The sequence below is a fragment of the Pteropus alecto genome, unplaced genomic scaffold (genome assembly GCF_000325575.1).
Source record: "Pteropus alecto unplaced genomic scaffold, ASM32557v1 scaffold76, whole genome shotgun sequence".
NCBI classification, from domain to species: Eukaryota; Metazoa; Chordata; class Mammalia; order Chiroptera; family Pteropodidae; genus Pteropus; species Pteropus alecto.
The window spans coordinates 13,264,308-13,282,530 of NW_006443138.1; the positions used below are offsets into that span (position 1 = coordinate 13,264,308).

The 18,223-nt window shown below is 33.4% G+C and overlaps 1 protein-coding gene across 1 annotated transcript in view; it reads left to right on the forward strand.

Annotated features, from left to right (window-relative positions):
• Window positions 1–18,223, forward strand: part of NAV3 (neuron navigator 3) — a 304,118-nt gene that overhangs the window by 208,186 nt on the left and 77,709 nt on the right. Inside the window, 5 exon segments of the mRNA XM_006923778.2 lie at window positions 12,423–12,555; window positions 13,201–13,471; window positions 14,384–14,788; window positions 14,791–15,079; window positions 17,014–17,502. Of these exon segments, the coding sequence (XP_006923840.1) occupies window positions 12,423–12,555; window positions 13,201–13,471; window positions 14,384–14,788; window positions 14,791–15,079; window positions 17,014–17,502 (1,587 nt within the window).

Here is an 18,223-nt window from a genome sequence, read left to right on the forward strand (position 1 = left end):
AACTAGAACAAATAATCCAAAAATTGATATGGAACCATATAAAACCCCAAATAGCCATGGCTATCTTGAGAAAGAACAAAGTTGGTGGCACTGGCATAAAACTAGACACATAGATCAATGGAACAGAGTAGAGAGCCTAGAAATAAATCCATGCCTATATGGTCATTTAATTTATGACAAAGGAGGCGAGAATATACAATGGGGTAAAGACAGTCTCTTTAACAAATGGCGTTGGGAAAATTGGAAAGATACATGCAAAAATTGAAACTGGACCACCTCTTACACCATATGCAAGGATCAACTCTAAAATGAATTAAAGATTTAAATGTAAGACCTGAAACCATAAAACTTCTAGAAGAAAACATAGGCAGTAAACTCTCTGATATTGCTGTTAGTAATTTTTTTTTTTCTGATATATCTCCTTGGGCAAGGGAAACAAAAGGAAAAATAAACAATGAGACTACATCAAACTAAAAAGTTTTCACACAACAAAGGAAACCATAAATAAAATGAAAAAAAAAAGACAACTTATTGAATGGGAAAAGATACTTGCCTGTAATACATATGACAAGAGGTTAATTTCCAAAATTTATAAAGAACTCATACAACTCAACAACAAAAAACAATCCAATTAAAAAAATGGGCAGAAGACCTGAATACGTAGATCTCTAAAGAGAAAATACAGATTGCCAATAGACATGAAAAGATGCTCACAGTCACTAATCATCAGAGAAATGCAAATTAAAACCACAATGAGATATTACCTCACACCTAACATATTGGCTATTATCAACAAATCAAAAAACAAGTGTTGGTGAGGATGTGGAGAAAATGGAACCCTTGGACACTGTTGGTGGGATTGCAAATTGGGACAGTCACTGTGGAAAACAGTTTGGAAGTTCCTCAAAAAGTTAAAAATAGAACTACCTTTTGATTCAGTAATTGCTCTTCTGGGTATTTATCCAAAGAAAACCAAAACACTAGTTCATAAAGATCTATGTACCCCTGTGTTCACAGCAGCACTATTTACAATAGCCAAGACATGGAAGCAACCTAAATGCCCATTGATAGACAATCAAATAAAGAATAAGTGGTACATACATACAGTGGAATATTGCTCAGCCATAAAAAATGAAATCTTACCATGTGCAGTGACATGGATGGACATAGAGGGTGTTAAGCTGAGTGAAATAAGTCAAACAGAGAAAGATAAATACCACATGATTTCACTTATATGAGAAATCTAAGGAACAAAAGAAACAAATTAAACAAAAACAGATTCAAATACAGAGGACAATCTGGTGATTGCCAGAGGGGAGGTCAGTGGGGGGCTGGATAAAAAAGGTGAAGGGATGAAGAGGTACAAATTTGTAGTTACAAAATGGTCACAAGGATGTAGAGTACAGCATAGGGAATATAGTCAATATTATTGTAATGGCTGTGTGTAGGGCCAGATGAGTGCTAGAGTAATTGGGAGGAACACTTCATAAGTTATATTAAATGTCTAACTATTGTACTGTATACCTGGAACTAATATAAAATAATAATTTAAAAAACCATAAGAAGTGAACCATAATATTAAATAAAAAGGAATCGTTATCAGTAAATATCTAAGGAATTCACTAGCTGTTTGGAAAAAAGTTTCTCACTTTACCATAAAAATGGAATATAAAAGAAGAAGGAAAAAAGAGAAATCAAATTATATATCAGAATTTTCTGGCAGAAGATAATATAGAAGAACGGATCAAAGATTAATAGAATTAGCTAAAACATTTTTGAACCCTATACATAAAAATATTGTGAATAAAAAGTAAAGGTCAAGAAATAGAGTGGGAAAATATACGAAACAGTTTTTAACATGTAAAAATCTAATATAAATAAATTATTTAAATTCCACTGGAAAATACACAAATGACATAGACAATTTATATAGATATAAAAATAGCGAATAAATCTATATCAAATTTAATCTCACATAATTTGATAGATGTAAATTAAAACTACAATGAGCAACTATTTTACATTTCAAAATTTTTTATTTACTGAAGGGAAACATATCACCTAAAAGAATCCAGGGTTTTGTATGATTAACACTCTGCTGGTAGGAGTATAAACTGATGTGTTCCTCAATTGTTATACAGTATCTGCAGTGTTTCAAATGTTTACATCCTGTGAATCACTAATTCTCTTTCTAGGAATTTATCCTAAGAGAACAATCATAAATATAATGTGTATATACAAAGGTATTCATTGCAGCATTATTTAAAATAGTAAGAAAATTGTAAAATATTGCATATCTCCTAAAACAGAAATGATTAAATATATAGTAGTAGTTCATATGATATAATTATGTCAAAGAAATTTTAAGGATAATAAAAATCATTATACTGTAATATGAGGAGTGAAATAAGGTACAGATATTTTAATCAGCAAAATTTCAACCAGGTAAATTTGCATATGTGTGTATAATACATCCAGAAAATGATTAAATGGAAATCATTAAAATGTTAATGGTGGCTACTTTTCAGTGGGATTACAGGTGATTTACTTTGTCTCTATATCTGGACTGCCTAGTTTTCAATAATAAGCACATATTAGTTTTCACATCAATAGAAGATATAAAGATACCAAATAAATTCTAAGTTAACTTTCATGTACCATATGTTATATCCTCAGCTTATCACTAAGAAAATTTTTAAATAAACTTGTACATATTTTAACTATATAACAGCATCAGGAAAATGAACATTAAAACAAACTAGCAAAACCATAAGCATTGTTTCAATAATGTGTTCCAGTAAAATAATTTTAATAAGATTATTTTGCTTGTGATTTTAACCTATGTAATCATGAAAAAACAAAAATAGATGTTTCTCATCTGCTTCGGGTATCATTAAAACTTAAAAATCTGCCTTAATTCATTTCAAGCTAACATTATTCATCACACTTAACCAAATCTATCTGGGTTTTCTTTATAAAGAACAAGAGCATTCCATTTTTTATCTCACCCTATCTGATGCCACAGGAGAACAGGAAATGTAAAGCTTCATTATTTGTTTTCTAGAGTAGAGAAAAGGGAATGAAAAGGTCAGTGCATAGAGTTTATTGATTATTCTTTTAACTCAAAACCCACATGGTATTAATAGTAGCCTCTATAAATATTTTATGGATAAATATATAGCATTCTGTACACACTAAATCTAATGAAATGGAAAGACTTTAACCTTATGTTTGCATGAATTGCCAGTTTATCAAGATTAATATTTCTATCTCCAAATATATCTTGAAACTGCTTTCTTTAATTTACTTGTAATCTTATCAAAAACTGAAGAATGTTTCAATAGCCACTTTATTGAGTTTCCCGCTTCCACTCTTCCTTACCTCTGCTATGTTCATAATACTAAAAAAATTTTAAAACATATGTCTGTTTATTTCATTTCATTACTTTAAACTATTTGATGAATTTCTATTGTACTTCTAAGGAACTTTCATTTCTTAACATTGTCTATAAGATTCTTCAAGGATTATCCTCCCTTCCTTTCCAAGCTCAGAATTTATACTTTCCCTTTGCCTACTGCGCTGGTCCCACTAGGGTCTTTACACTTGCTATCTCCGTTTCCTGGATTGCCCCACCCCCTTCACAAATGGCTTCTCTTCACCTTTCAGTTGCTACTTAATGTTGTGGCACGATCTATTCTAAGACCCAGGGAGTCAATTGAGATGAATTATGAGCCTTTATTATCCGGCCGGCGACTGACTCTCTACCATGCAGAGTTAGAGGAGATCAGCCCTGAGCTTCCAAAAAAGGCAGCTCATAAAACCTAGAACCACACCTTGTTTAACATCAAACAAGCAAGCAGATTAACCACACCCTAGTTAACATCAAACAAGCAAGCAGATTACAGAAGCAGAAGTTGGCCATTAGCATATCTTTGTCCAGAACCACACCCTTAATACTTAATGCCTATTTAAAATTATCTCCTGAAAGGGGCTGTTTTTTGTTCGCCCAAACATAGGTTCCTCTCATTGGTTTTCCTCTCAGTTCATTCCATTAATTTGTCATTTATTCAGCTATTCCACAAACATTAAGAAATTGTCATGGACTGGATGCTAGCCTGGGCATTGAGACTATGAGAAAGAAGCCACTCTCCTTACCCCCAACTACAATCCTGCAACCTAAACAGTTTTGCAAGCAGATACAATGCAGTATAATGGAGGCACACTAACAGTAAACACAGACGTGGAAGAATTAAAGTTTCCTTGAAAATCATGTAAAGATTTGTAGAGGAAATGATATTTCAACTGGATTCTAAACCAGTTTAAACTCCACTAGATTGTACAATTAATGAGCAGTGACAGGATAAAACATAATTGAAGGTAGAAGAAAAAAGACTTTTTAACTACAATAAAAATCATACACATTTTATAAATTGAAAGGAATATTTTAACATAATATTTTTTAGCATATTGATGTTTTATATACTTAATTTCTTCCAATTCAAAAGTCTCTTTTAATGTTTTGGTTTTTTTCTTAGTGAAAGGATTTTTTTGAGGGAAATGCTGAATAAATCTTTGTTGAAATACACTATATTGTTTCTATCAATGACCCTGAAGTAATACATAATTTACACTTCAGTAGTTGCAATGCTTAAACTCGACAAGTGGTATATTGTATTTGTTCATTAAAAAAAAAAAAGGATACAGTGTGGGTCTAAATTGTTTTGTGCTCATTTAGTTTTGAGTAGAAAAATCATTGATTTAACATATTGTTACCAAAGCACAAAGCCTAGACTGTTGATTCACAGTATTTTTTTATTATTGCAAAAGTCATTTTTTTCTAAATAACGTTTTAAATGATACATGTATTTTATGTTTATTATTAATTGCTACACACAATAGAAATGGAATACAAAGCTATCCTAGAATGCGATAGGGTTTTTATTTTTTAAATGATGCCTTCATTTTGTTATACAAATGTTATCTTCTTTTCCCTTAGAAACAAGAAACATATCCAGAAGTTTTACAAAATGATCTCATAGATAGCTAAGATTAATTTATTTTTCTTTTTATGAAAAAATTGTTAATAATAGTAAAAATATTTAGTAAAATTCTTAGAACTTACAATTTATCATTTATTATGTTTCTCAGTTTTTAGATTGGAAGATTATTTTTCTCAGTATGTCTATCTCATAAAATTTTTGACGTTGGAGCTCTGGCATGGCAATGAAATTTTAGAAGACTATACCCCTTTTTCCAGTCTCTAGATTTTTCTTGTTTCTGCTACCTCACTTATACCTAAAAAATACCCATTTTTGTAATAGACTCTTGTATAATAAATGGAAATCTTCACATTGGTATATGTGTCTGAGAGCACCTAAACACATCTGGTATATCATTCTATGTATTTGTTGAATGTCCCCAGGTCTCAGCACTGTAATGAACACTTTAGTTACATTATCTACCATTATCTACATTACTTACCAATGGCATACTTGACTCCAGAATTTGCCTTTAAATCATGTATAAAAAATGTTGAATTTACTCAACATTTTTCAACTTTTTGTATTCTTGAAGTTCTTGAAAATGGAATCAAGGCTATATGAGTTTTAATTTAGAATACAGAAGGAGAACATGGTGTGGGAAGGATTTAGGTTCCAGGCCTGTCCAATAAATCAAAGTGATGTCTAGGGGACTGAGACATAAGTGGAAGTATCATCCAGGAATCTAAATCAGCGTACACTAATCTGTCCATGGTTGGTGATATAGAGTTCAACTAGGCAACTACTACCAGCATTAAGAATTGAGTGGGTATCACAAGGATCATAATGAGAGAGGGAATAAGACATGCTGGTTCCCTGAGGAAGGACATTATGCTATTGGACCACTAGGAATATCTCAGGAACTTGTTCCACAGTGTCCTAACAGCAATGGCCTAAGAACACTGACAGATATTATAATATCCACAGTTATATTTTCTAAGTAACCATACAATATATAATCAAAGTGTTCAGAAAGATACACAAGCCTTTTTTATATGGCTATTTCTTGTTTTAACTTTTATTAAAACAAGCTAACAAAAAAAGTAGATTGTTAAAAGGTTAGGACTAAAGGTGTTTTATAGAAATCAGAAATTATGTCTGAAGTATAGGAATTAGTTATTGATTGAAAGAAAATCTCTATATTTTAAATGTACATGTATAAATAGGTCAGTTGACCTGGCAATATAAACTGTCAACCAAAGAGCTTGATTGAATATCTGCTGTGAGAAGTGCTACTACACCAAAAAAAAACCCAGGGGTTTGTTGAAAAATCACCTACAAACAGGACTAGCATTTTCCTCTGGAATTAGTTTTAAATCTGCAAAATTATTTTAAATTAGTTAATATTTCAGGATTTCTCATCATAAAAAGCAGAAAGGAAAAAAGACCTTGAATATATTACACATTTGTTTTCAGGCAGGTTTCTTTTAAGTGTGGATCTAGAGGTGGACATAGGCATCAGAGCTATAAATTCACTCTCAGATAAATGAAATAAATCTCTGACCCCACTGAGTTATTGAGCATTAAAAATGTAAATAGTAAAAGGCATGCCAAAACTATCATTTTCTTCTTAGAATAGTTGCTAATCTAATGTATACCCAAATTGTAAATTTCCAACAGGTTAATTGGCTGTTTTTTAAACTTTACATACAGTATTTTTTTTAACTTTTCTACAAATATGAGTTTTTATGTACTCTGGTGACGCAATAGCCACCACAAATCTTCCCATACTCTTAACTATTAGCAATTACTGATCTGTTCTACATATCTATAGCTTTACCTTTTCTAAAATGTCATGTAAATAGATATATGTAAATGTCCTTAACAGCTTTTTTCATAGTATTTCAAAACTGGAAACAACCCAATGTGTAAATGCAAGCTATGTGGATAAGATACACAGCTTTGTAATTTATTGGGCTGTCCTAGATTTTTGAGGAAAAAAATTAGTAGAGTCGTAGATCTGTAACTTGGAGAAGAGTTGCCCTTTTATAAAGAATATAGTGAAGTATTCTCAGCACATCTTAACAGCATTAAAAATAAAAGGATGGCAGAAATATATTGATGAGGTTTGAGACCTACTACTCAGAGCTAATTATGTGAGTAAATTATCTTTTTCTTTTCAGTAAAAACCTATGTTCTATGAAGCTTAATTAAATATGTCATAATAAACAAGATTAATTGCTTCCTGGCTAGGGAGAATTATGGTATCTGAGAAATCACAGATGAATATCAAAATCACAGGACTTTAGGAAAATAATGTCATTAATCAAAATTTATTCCATTAAGATTACTTAGTAAAGAAATATGTTGAACAATTTTTTTCTCAAAATCTACATTTATTAGCTAAAATCCAAGTTAACATTACTGGAAAGTTGCAGTATTTTCTAAAATAAAATTGATTCATTCATTTATAAACATCTAATAGTCATTTATTCAACTGAAGACACCATGTTATATCTTAGGTATATAAAGATAAATAAAACACTAAAACACAGTCCCCGACTTCAGGTAATTCAGATTATGACCAAGAGATAGAAAAGTACACATAAAAATGATTGTAACAGGTGAGATATGCTACAATACAGTGATTAATATAGACTTCATGTGATTGATTACTCCACAATGTCCCTATCACGAAGAAATTTTTTTAACTCTTCAAATAAGTTATAGTAGTTCCATTCTGCCATATATTTAAGACTCAGCTCTATTACAACATGTATCATTTTATATTATAATAATTGTTTAAATTTTTGTCCTCAGTAAAGACTGAGTTCTTCAAGGAAAGGAACTATAATTTATTTGTCACTTAATAAATAAGATCAGATACTTACTAACAGCTTTTACAGAAGGAGGGACATGTATGTATCGTCCAGATGTAGAATAAAGGGGTGGTCATGTTACCTATAGCTGATATGGAGATTCAAAGACTAGAGAAAACTTATCTAAGAATGAAGCTAAGAAAGAGAAGAAGAGTAATAACATTAGTATTTTATGGCAAAAGAATTAACAGGTAATGTACATAGCTGAAAGGGAGAAGAATTTTTAAAAAGAAATGATATACTCTAGGCAGAGTGAATTTGAGAAGCTGATAGGATATCCTTGAGAAACTGTTCAGTAGAAAGCTGGAAATGCTGATATTGTGGTCAGGAAAGAAATCTGGCTTAGGGATGTGAATTTCAGTGGCATGATCGTAGAGGTAGTATTGAAATTGTGGAGGACTAGGAAATTGCCAAGGAAGAATGTCTAGGGGGAGTTAAGATTAAGTCCTGAACATCGAGGAATTCAAAGGAATCACAAAGAAGAAGAAAAAGTAAAGGATTCTGAGGACTCCAGTGAAGTTTGCAAAGAGCCTGTAAAGGCTCATCATTGGTGTATTTCAAGAGAGAAGGTGAAAAGATGGGAGGCAGGCGAATATAGTACTAATCAAGCTTTGGGACATAATTCCTGTATTCAAATTCTAGCTTCATCATGGGATCTTCAGTATGTCATTTAGCATCCTGGAACCTCTTTATCTTCATAATGCTTGTCTAGATTTGTTTGAGGATTAGATAATATTAGAAAAGTAGGACACATAGTAAGGATTCAATTCATGAATGTCACTGAGTTTTGTGAAAGCGATTTCAGTGAAGTATTAAAAGGAAGCTCCTGGAATCCAGAAAAAGAGGAGAGAAATAACACTACACCTTTGGAATTTGAAGAAAATTGCTTTTAGATAAAACAAAATTTCTAAGTAGCCCCGAGAAATCACCTTAGGTTAGAAAACTTAAGCCTATATGCATTCAGTCATTATAATTAGTTTTAATATATAATAAGATATATAATATTATATTAGTCATTATAATTTGTTGACTTTCTTCTCATTTTCCAAAATGAGAATGGATAAAAAATATATTTATTTACTATCAAATCATGACAGATATGGAAGACTATTAGAATAGGAAGAACTAGAATATAATACCTGTTATATATAATATTATATTAGTCATTATAATTTGTTGACTTTCTTCTCATTTTCCAAAATGAGAATGGATAAAAAATATATTTATTTACTATCAAATCATGACAGATATGGAAGACTATTAGAATAGGAAGAACTAGAATATAATACCTGTTAGACTATCATTTTAGCGATTCTTTTCCTTCAGTATCTTTGGATCCTGGATTATTTGCTAAAAAGTTCAGTGCAATAAAACACACAAGACTTAAAATAAATAATTAAAAGTAACTATAAACTAGATATGATTTTAGAGTACTGAAAGTATAGAAGATTGTGACCAAAAAGTGAGATTGAAGAATTTTAGATCTTAGAGGTAAAGCAGTTGGAGAAGATGAGAAAATGTAAGGTATTATAAAATTACTCATGTAAGTGATTCATTTGCTTTCCACACAAACCTGTGAGACAGGAAAGTCAGAATGGCAAGTTTAAGTGAACATACTAACTGTGCACCTCTGAAAAAGGCTCCAATGGAATACTTTCATTTTATGAATTCATAGTTCTTTCCATTACACTAAGCTAAATTTGGCAGTTTGTTCTTTATGTCTATATCATTAGATTTTTTAGATATATTATAATTATTTTTCTATTTGAGAGACTGAAACATTATAACTTATTTTGGAATCCTTTTTATCATTTAACCACAAAGGTATTGTGTTTACTCAAGCCTTTAAGTGCTTTTAAAGCGGTACATAAGTGGTTGTTATGATTCCAATAAGGGTTGTTGCATTTAACTTTAGTTATTGATGCTAGAATTTACAATGATAGGAGCTGTTATTAGAAATATTGATGTCTATCTCCTTGCCAGGGGAAGAGTCACTTTTAAAATATTCATTTGAAATTTTACCTTTTTATTTAATTTTATTCTTTGAATATAGAATATATTATGCTAGGTATTTCTTTAAAATTTATTTTATGTAAGTGTGAGATATTAACCTCCATAACTGCCTTTCTCTTAATAACAGACTTTTTTTCAACATTTGTGTTAGCCATTGTCCTAAATAGTAGAAATTCAAATAAAAACCACACTCTCTGTTCTCAGAAAAATCACAGACTAATGGCCGATTTAGACCTATATTTATAGATTTACTAAACAATGCTAAATCTAGTCTTGTAAGTCTGTACGTAGTACTATGGCAGTGCAAAGGAGAGCTACCTAATTCATCCTGACAGCAGAGAGTGAAAGAGGCTTCTTAAAAGGTGCATTATAAAGGTAAGTATTGGTGAATCAGATAGGCAGAGGAGTAGCTCGATCAAAGGCAGAGGTTGGAAACAACATGATGATGAGAACTGAAAGCAGTTCTAAGTCCAAGTGCAGAATGTGAGGCAGGGCATGTAGAGTTTAAGCTGGAGAGGTAGTTTAGGGCCACATAATGGAAAGTGATGTCTTTTTAAGGAGCCTGAACTTTGCTTTAAACTATAGTCACTAAAATGTGTATATAGAGATATATATTTATAAAATTAATATATGTGCATTCCTGTGAGAAGTTAGTATATGCATTATACAGCATGTATAAATATGAAAAAATTTAAAGATATGGTAAAGAAGGAATAATAATTTTTAAATTATGAATGTATAAATTGAGATTCTTATTTGCAAACTATAGAATCTACATTGGCTAATTTAAGGAATTAGAGGATATCAGAAGGCTTTCTGAATTTTTTGGTATGATTAGAGAGGAAGGCTTTTGCAGGGTCTTAACTAACCATAGCCACAGGACATCACTGCTTCCTCCACTGGGCACCTCTGACACTTAGACCTGAAGACCAAATAACTTCCAGAGCTAATAGAGAAGAATTGAATGACTGCTTCTGTCTTTGCCAGAAGAGTGTTTTTCTCATGTGTGAGTCTGTGTGTACATATGATAGACCAGCCTTTTGTTACATGCTATATCTATCTATAAAGCAGAATGGAAAAGTGAGTTTTTTGTAGTCTGCCATGGGAAGGAAGAAATCATAATGTGGGAAATTATTGAAATGAAATTATTGCTAATCATGATACTTCATTCTATCAGTACCTAATATCTCAATCAAAATACATACATAGAAAGGGATCACATTAACAATATTCACTATAAATTCAAATTTCAAATATTCTGCTTGATAATTACTTTTCTAGTTGGTTTCATATGTGATCTCAATACATCACTATTATTTTGAATTTATGAAGTGACTCATAAACTATATATACCAGAGTGGGAAAAGTATCAGTTCACCATTCCTTTATGTTTGCTTATGCTTTCATTATGGATATTCTCATCAACCCAAGGATTATTTGCAGAAGGTTTTTTAAGCTACTTATCCATTTTTTTGAGACTTAGCCCTTTGTCAGTATCTAATATCTGTGTCCAGTGTTCATGAATTCGTTTAATAGAGCATAGGTAAGCAGCAGTACATCACAGTAGACTGGTAACCACTTTGCACTGTGGAGCTCCCATTCTCATTCTCCTTCAGGCTACCCTGCTCATCCTACTTTACTTCTGCATCATCTGACACATTGACCAAGTGGGAGGGCCCATGTTAGCTTATGCATGAATATTAATATATTGGCATATTTTATTTCTTCTTCTTTAGATCAAAAGCAAATATCTGTAGAATTTCAGATTTTTTTTATACCCCAGTGGATTTGCTGTGTGCTCCTGTGGGGCAGGTGCATACTAGTTTGGAATCTACTGCTTTGATAAAGAGAAATCTTGGAAGAGTGTTAAGGAGGGGAGTGACATGGCCAGATGTGAATTTTCGATCATTGACCCAAGTTTTGCAGATGACGTTGTATTAAGAAAGACCAAAGGCAGGAAGATCAGATAAGTGGTGATTATTTATTGTCCTCACCAGAAATCGTGAGGTATGACAGGAGGGATAATATGACAGAATGAATCTTAATGTTCAAGATTTGGTAAATGAATAGAAGTAGTTATTAAGGTAGGAGAGAGAATGAAGGATGACTTTCTGGTTCCTCACTAAGGCACGGTTTTTTGTTTGTTTTGTTTTTGTTTTGGTGATTTTTTAAAATATATTTAGGAAAAAGGATGAAACTTTAGATGCTATGTGACTCCTACTTACTTTTCAGGGAAAAAAAAAAGGCATCAGTAATGTTTCCTTTCCTGATACCATGCAGTATTGTAGCAGTGTTTTTATTCATTTTATAAACATTCCTTAGAACTTTGATCTGATCCAGATGCTAGTTCTTTGCAAATGTCAGATAAGGTTATTCTCAGGTCTGCATTCATTTCTTATTACTATAATTTTCCAAAAATGGAAAGTGAGTAATTTTTCATGAGATTAAAAGATTGTCTTCTCAAAACATGACAAATATTACATGGAAATGAGATGACTTGCATTTGTGCATCTTATGTGGAGTTCACTGCTGCTGCATGTCTTGCCTTTAGCTGGGATGACAGCAGTTCAGTGAGCAGTGGTCTCAGCGACACCCTCGATAACATCAGCACTGACGACTTGAATACCACATCCTCAGTCAGCTCTTACTCCAACATCACCGTCCCTTCCAGGAAGAGCACTCAGGTGAGAATTGCCTTCTCTCTTTTTCCAGTGCTTCTGCCAGTTTTCTCCCCAAATTATTTTATTTTAGATTTAAATGTAGCACAAGCTCTTAATCTGAAATAATTGCATACACTGAAGCAGCTTTGTGTATATATATTTTTTCTATTAATTACAATCTAACCCAGAAAGACTTACATTGCATATCTCTTTTTATAATATTGATATATTTGTTTAAAATCTAAAAATTATTTTATTAGTCTAATTTTGGATCGTTCTTGGTTAAGTTTATATTTATCTTTGAAATAAATTACTGGATCTCTTGAGGATGGTAAATCAAGAGTAGATATCGGATAATTAAGTTTTATCTTGTCTCACTTTTCCTTGTTAGATTTGACAGAAAATTCCTTCCTCTCTGAAGTGTTTAATTGGAGTTTTCTGCACATATTTATTCTGACATTCTCTAATATGTACAAGTGAGAATTATATGGCTAAAATTAATGAAACTTAAATGAGGACATAGGTAAAAATGGAAGTCTTTGGAATTCTTTTGAAATATAAATTAGCGCTCTTTTCTTTTTACCGTTTAACTGAAAATACATCTCAGTGCCTTATTCATACTTCATAGATTTTTCTACACAAAGTTTTTCTGTAACATTTTCTTCATAGCTGAAGACAGATTCAGAGAAACGTTCTACAACAGATGACACGTGGGATAGTACTGAGGAGCTGAAAAAAACAGAAGAGGACTTTGACAGCCATGGGGATGGTGGTGGCAGGTGGAAAGGTGTTACCTCGGGACTTCCCGAAGACCCTGAGAAGGCGGGGCAGAAGGCCTCCCTGTCAGTTTCACAGACAGGTTCTTGGAGAAGAGGCATGACTGCCCAGGGAGGGGCACCACCTAGGCAGAAAGCTGGAACAAGTGCACTCAAGACCCCCGGTAGGCTCGTCTATTGGCAGTTGCTACTCAAAAGTATTTTCATTTATTGTTTCCATGTAATCTTTATTCTCTTTAATAATAGCTTTCTCTTTTCATTAAATCCTATTCTTCTTCATATAGTTAAATACTTTTTATATGTAAATTTCACACACTTTACCGTATAAGTCCACATGAATATAATAATCTAGGCATTCTCTAGAAAGCACTGACAGAATTTGGGGGCTATTGAGTGTCTTTATTTTGCCATAGTCATTTCTGATAACGTGGAAATAAAATAAGCCTGCTTAATGAAAATAAGATTGCTTTCGTTCTGACTTCCTTACAAAAGTTTGGAATATTTACATTAAGTTTCACTACCAACTCTGAGAGATGAGATCAATTACACCAATCTAATCAGTTAGAATGCTATAGATTTGAAACATCATTTTTGAATTAGAATTTGTGAGAGAATTCTACCAAATTGCACCATCATTATTTTTCTTGAGACTCTCTCCCCATTTTTTAAATAGTGCCTAATTTTAAATAGTGCCATCTGAAGGAGCGATGTAACAGGGTATTCAAAAATAATTATCTCACAGATATTCAAATGAATTCTTTTTCTAGTACTTAGCTTGATAAGATCAAGTGCTATCCTTATAAAGGAAGAAAGTTATAAGATATAAAATAATAATAAATAGCAAAATTATGTTTTCATTTACCTCCTTGATCTCTCATCGCATATCTCTAACAGTCATATTTTGGTACCTTTTACTCAATATATTAGAGTGCATGCCTATTTAGATCTAAAACAATAAATATTTAGATACTAAAGTCATATAAAGATGTATTCACATTTGACACATTGTTTAACGAAATATTATTATGAATTAAAAATGAACAGGCAAATAAATTCGTGCATTTCTCATTAATTAGGGAAAACAGATGATGCCAAAGCTTCGGAGAAAGGGAAAACTCCCCTGAAAGGATCGTCTCTGCAGAGGTCTCCTTCAGATGCAGGGAAAAGCAGCGGAGATGAGGGGAAAAAGCCCCCCTCAGGCATTGGAAGATCAACTGCCACCAGCTCCTTTGGATTTAAGAAACCAAGTGGAGTAGGGTCATCTACTATAATCACAAGCAGTGGAGCGACCATAACAAGTGGATCAGCAACGCTGGGTAAAATTCCCAAATCTGCTGCCATTGGTGGGAAGTCAAATGCTGGGAGAAAAACCAGTTTGGATGGTTCACAGAATCAGGACGACGTGCTACATGTTAGTTCAAAGACCTCCCTACAGTACCGCAGCTTGCCCCGCCCTTCAAAATCCAGTACCAGTGGCAAAAAGTGGCCACAGCCAGTACCAGCAGTATTGATTCCAACGTCAGCAGCAAGTCAGCTGGTGCCACCACCTCGAAACTGAGAGAGCCCACTAAGATTGGGTCAGGGCGCTCGAGTCCCGTCACTGTCAACCAAACAGACAAAGAAAAGGAAAAAGTAGCAGTCTCAGATTCAGAGAGCGTTTCTTTGTCAGGTTCCCCCAAATCCAGCCCCACCTCTGCCAGTGCCTGTGGAACACAAGGGCTCAGGCAGCCAGGATCCAAGTACCCTGACATTGCCTCACCTACATTTAGAAGGTAAGAATATGTAAAATGATGCTGGGAAAATACAAAATGCTATGTCTTAGGATACATATACATTCTAAGATACATATATCATAGAATCTGTTATTCACTTTCTGAGTACAGTGAGTTTTATAAATAGCTAGCAAAAAAATAGCAGATCATATAAATAGCTAGCAAAAAAAAATGGTGCTCATATTTGGAAATGCTCAAACTTTCCAGTTTAACTATTGTTGTAATATTAGCAATGCAAACAGTATTTATAAGAGACTTAAAAGCAGATAGCAATACCTAGGGATAGTGAAAAAATAAAGTAGTAGCTTGTAAATTTCCATAAATTTCCATCTCTTCTTCCTACATTTAAAAATAAAACCAAACAAAATGGATCTTTATGACTATTGGTATTCATTTCCAATGTTTATTATCTTGCTGACTCTTAATGAGTTGATGATCATGAATGTAGATGAAGTTGTGTTCCTTGTAACAGATTACACTGCACAGATTTATTCAGTACCGTAATCGTGACCTATTAATAAAAATCAAGGTATGATATGATTGACAGAATTTGAAAACAACTAAGGAATGGGCTAGGTTTTCTAACTCTTTATCATCTTTCTTTCACATGATTTTGGTAAGAAGCATGACTTGGTTTCTGCTCTGGGACTGTCTTTAGTATTGAATATGTGGAGTTCTGCTCCAAAATATCACTATTTTTTTTTTAAATACAAATATGTTTTAAGTGACAGGAAAATAGATATAGTTAAAGACTTGGGACAAATAGTTAAACCTCTCTAGGTCATTTCATCTATGCAATGGTAGTGTGTGACTTATAGTCCATTACATGTTAAGTATTTTTAAAGTTTGTTTTTCTTATACAGACTAAACCAAGAACATTGATTTCTGGGAAATAAAGGGTCTTAAAACATTTACTTTTACATTTCAAGTAATCTCAGATACATGATTGTTTGAAAAACCTGGAGGGTATATTCCTCAGTAGAAATATTAATCCTAAAGAACCGGCTTTTCGAAACTTGATTCTCATTGGAAGGAATAAACTACGACTTGTAGTGAGAGTTTCTGTTGCTTAAGTAAAAGTCAATAGTGCCCTCCAGTGGCCCATTACCTATGAAACAATTTCTCATATTCGTCATAAAAATCTCACTATAGGAAATATGGATCTCATTGCAACTTAATTAGTAATCATGATGCCATTACTTCATTCACTTTATTTCCATATTTACATAAATTTGATTATATCATCTTCATTTACAAAACTAAAATGTTTTCTGAACTAAGCTCCAACTCCTAGCAGCACCAAGTATATTTTAAATCACTAATAGAAATATGTATTTGAGTAGTACTGGCAACTGACAGAAAACACTCTGGCCTTTCTTGGGGAAAATACAAACCGACATGTTGCTGGTAATTTCCATGTCATTTCTAACTAACTACTCTCTGACAGTCACTCAGGCCACCAGATATGCAATATATCCTCCCAAACCTTGCATTAGCTTTTAAATGAAATGCTAAAAGGAAAAAAATATATATATATTTGTTACATATCGAATGCGTAGAAGTTGTTTCATTATAATGGTTCTGTAAATAGGTAACAGCAAGGACAGTCAAACTACTTAATTTTCATGAAAGAGTCTCATGATCACTTAAATTGTGAAAGCCAGGGATTTTCATGCTTGATTTACTTTTGTTCTGCCCACTTCCTCCACTCCCTGAGTGGCAGCCCAGTACCAATTTACCCTTATGGTGATATGAGAGATTTTTAGCTGTAGATTAAAAAGTTCAAGCTTATAAAGTTCATTAACATAGAGACAGGAAGTGCTTGGTAGCTGGGTACACCAAAGCACACTTGGCTCTGTGTACTGAACCCTAAATATTAAATGTGGATATTAGTTTCTTGGAACAACTGAAGTTGTTATTTGTTTTTCTTTTAGGTTGTTTGGTGCCAAGGCAGGTGGCAAATCTGCCTCTGCACCTAATACTGAGGGTGTGAAATCCTCCTCAGTAATGCCCAGTCCTAGTACCACCTTAGCGCGCCAAGGCAGTCTGGAATCACCGTCGTCTGGTACGGGCAGCATGGGCAGCGCTGGTGGGCTAAGTGGCAGCAGCAGCCCTCTCTTCAATAAACCCTCAGACTTAACTACAGATGTTATAAGCTTAAGTCACTCGTTGGCTTCCAGCCCAGCATCGGTTCACTCTTTCACGTCAGGTGGTCTCGTGTGGGCTGCCAATCTGAGCAGTTCCTCTGCTGGCAGCAAGGACACTCCGAGCTACCAGTCCATGACTAGCCTCCATACGAGCTCTGAGTCCATTGACCTCCCCCTCAGCCATCATGGCTCCCTGTCTGGACTGACCACAGGCACTCACGAGGTTCAGAGCCTGCTCATGAGAACGGGTAGTGTGAGATCTACTCTCTCAGAAAGGTGAGCTTTCCTGGAGGCGTTAATGAAGCCCTCACTCTCTCCTCCCCACACCGTGCCTACCCCCCTTCCCCATTAAATCCTCTTGATTTCTGTGGGAATGACACTTTGCAAAGGGATGTACAATTGATGAGATCGGGCCTTTCATTTGCTCTTATTATCAAGTTGGCAGAAGAAAAATTCATTAAGGATAGGATAATTGTATAATTAAGTTTCTCAATACGAATGCATGCGTATCTACCCATTAGGCAATTTGAGTAAAATTCAAAGCATACATTTATGAATTCAATGATGTCTTCTCAAGTCATTTGAATGGTTTGGCTTAAGCTCCAGGACAACACAGCTTCTTATAATTTAAGCACTTTTAAAGACCAAATTTAAATGGATTCTACAATTATGCTCTGAGCAATATGTTAAATTTACATTATTAGCACTTTTATAGAAAAATAGCAGATAGATCACTGGGAATCCTAGTTGAATAAAAAAATCAATTGTCAGATATGAATTCTTAGAGAAAATTATAATTACACCAGTGGCATATTTTTAATAGGCCCCTTGGAAATATATCACGCTACGAGGTGTTTCCCATTGGTTTACTGTTACTGGGTTTTTATTTATTTATTTATTTATCTATTTAAAATGAAAAACATAATAGGCATTCCTTTCCTAATAAACTTACCAGAAAGCATCACTGTTGACCAAAATGGCTCCAGTCTCTTCTCCC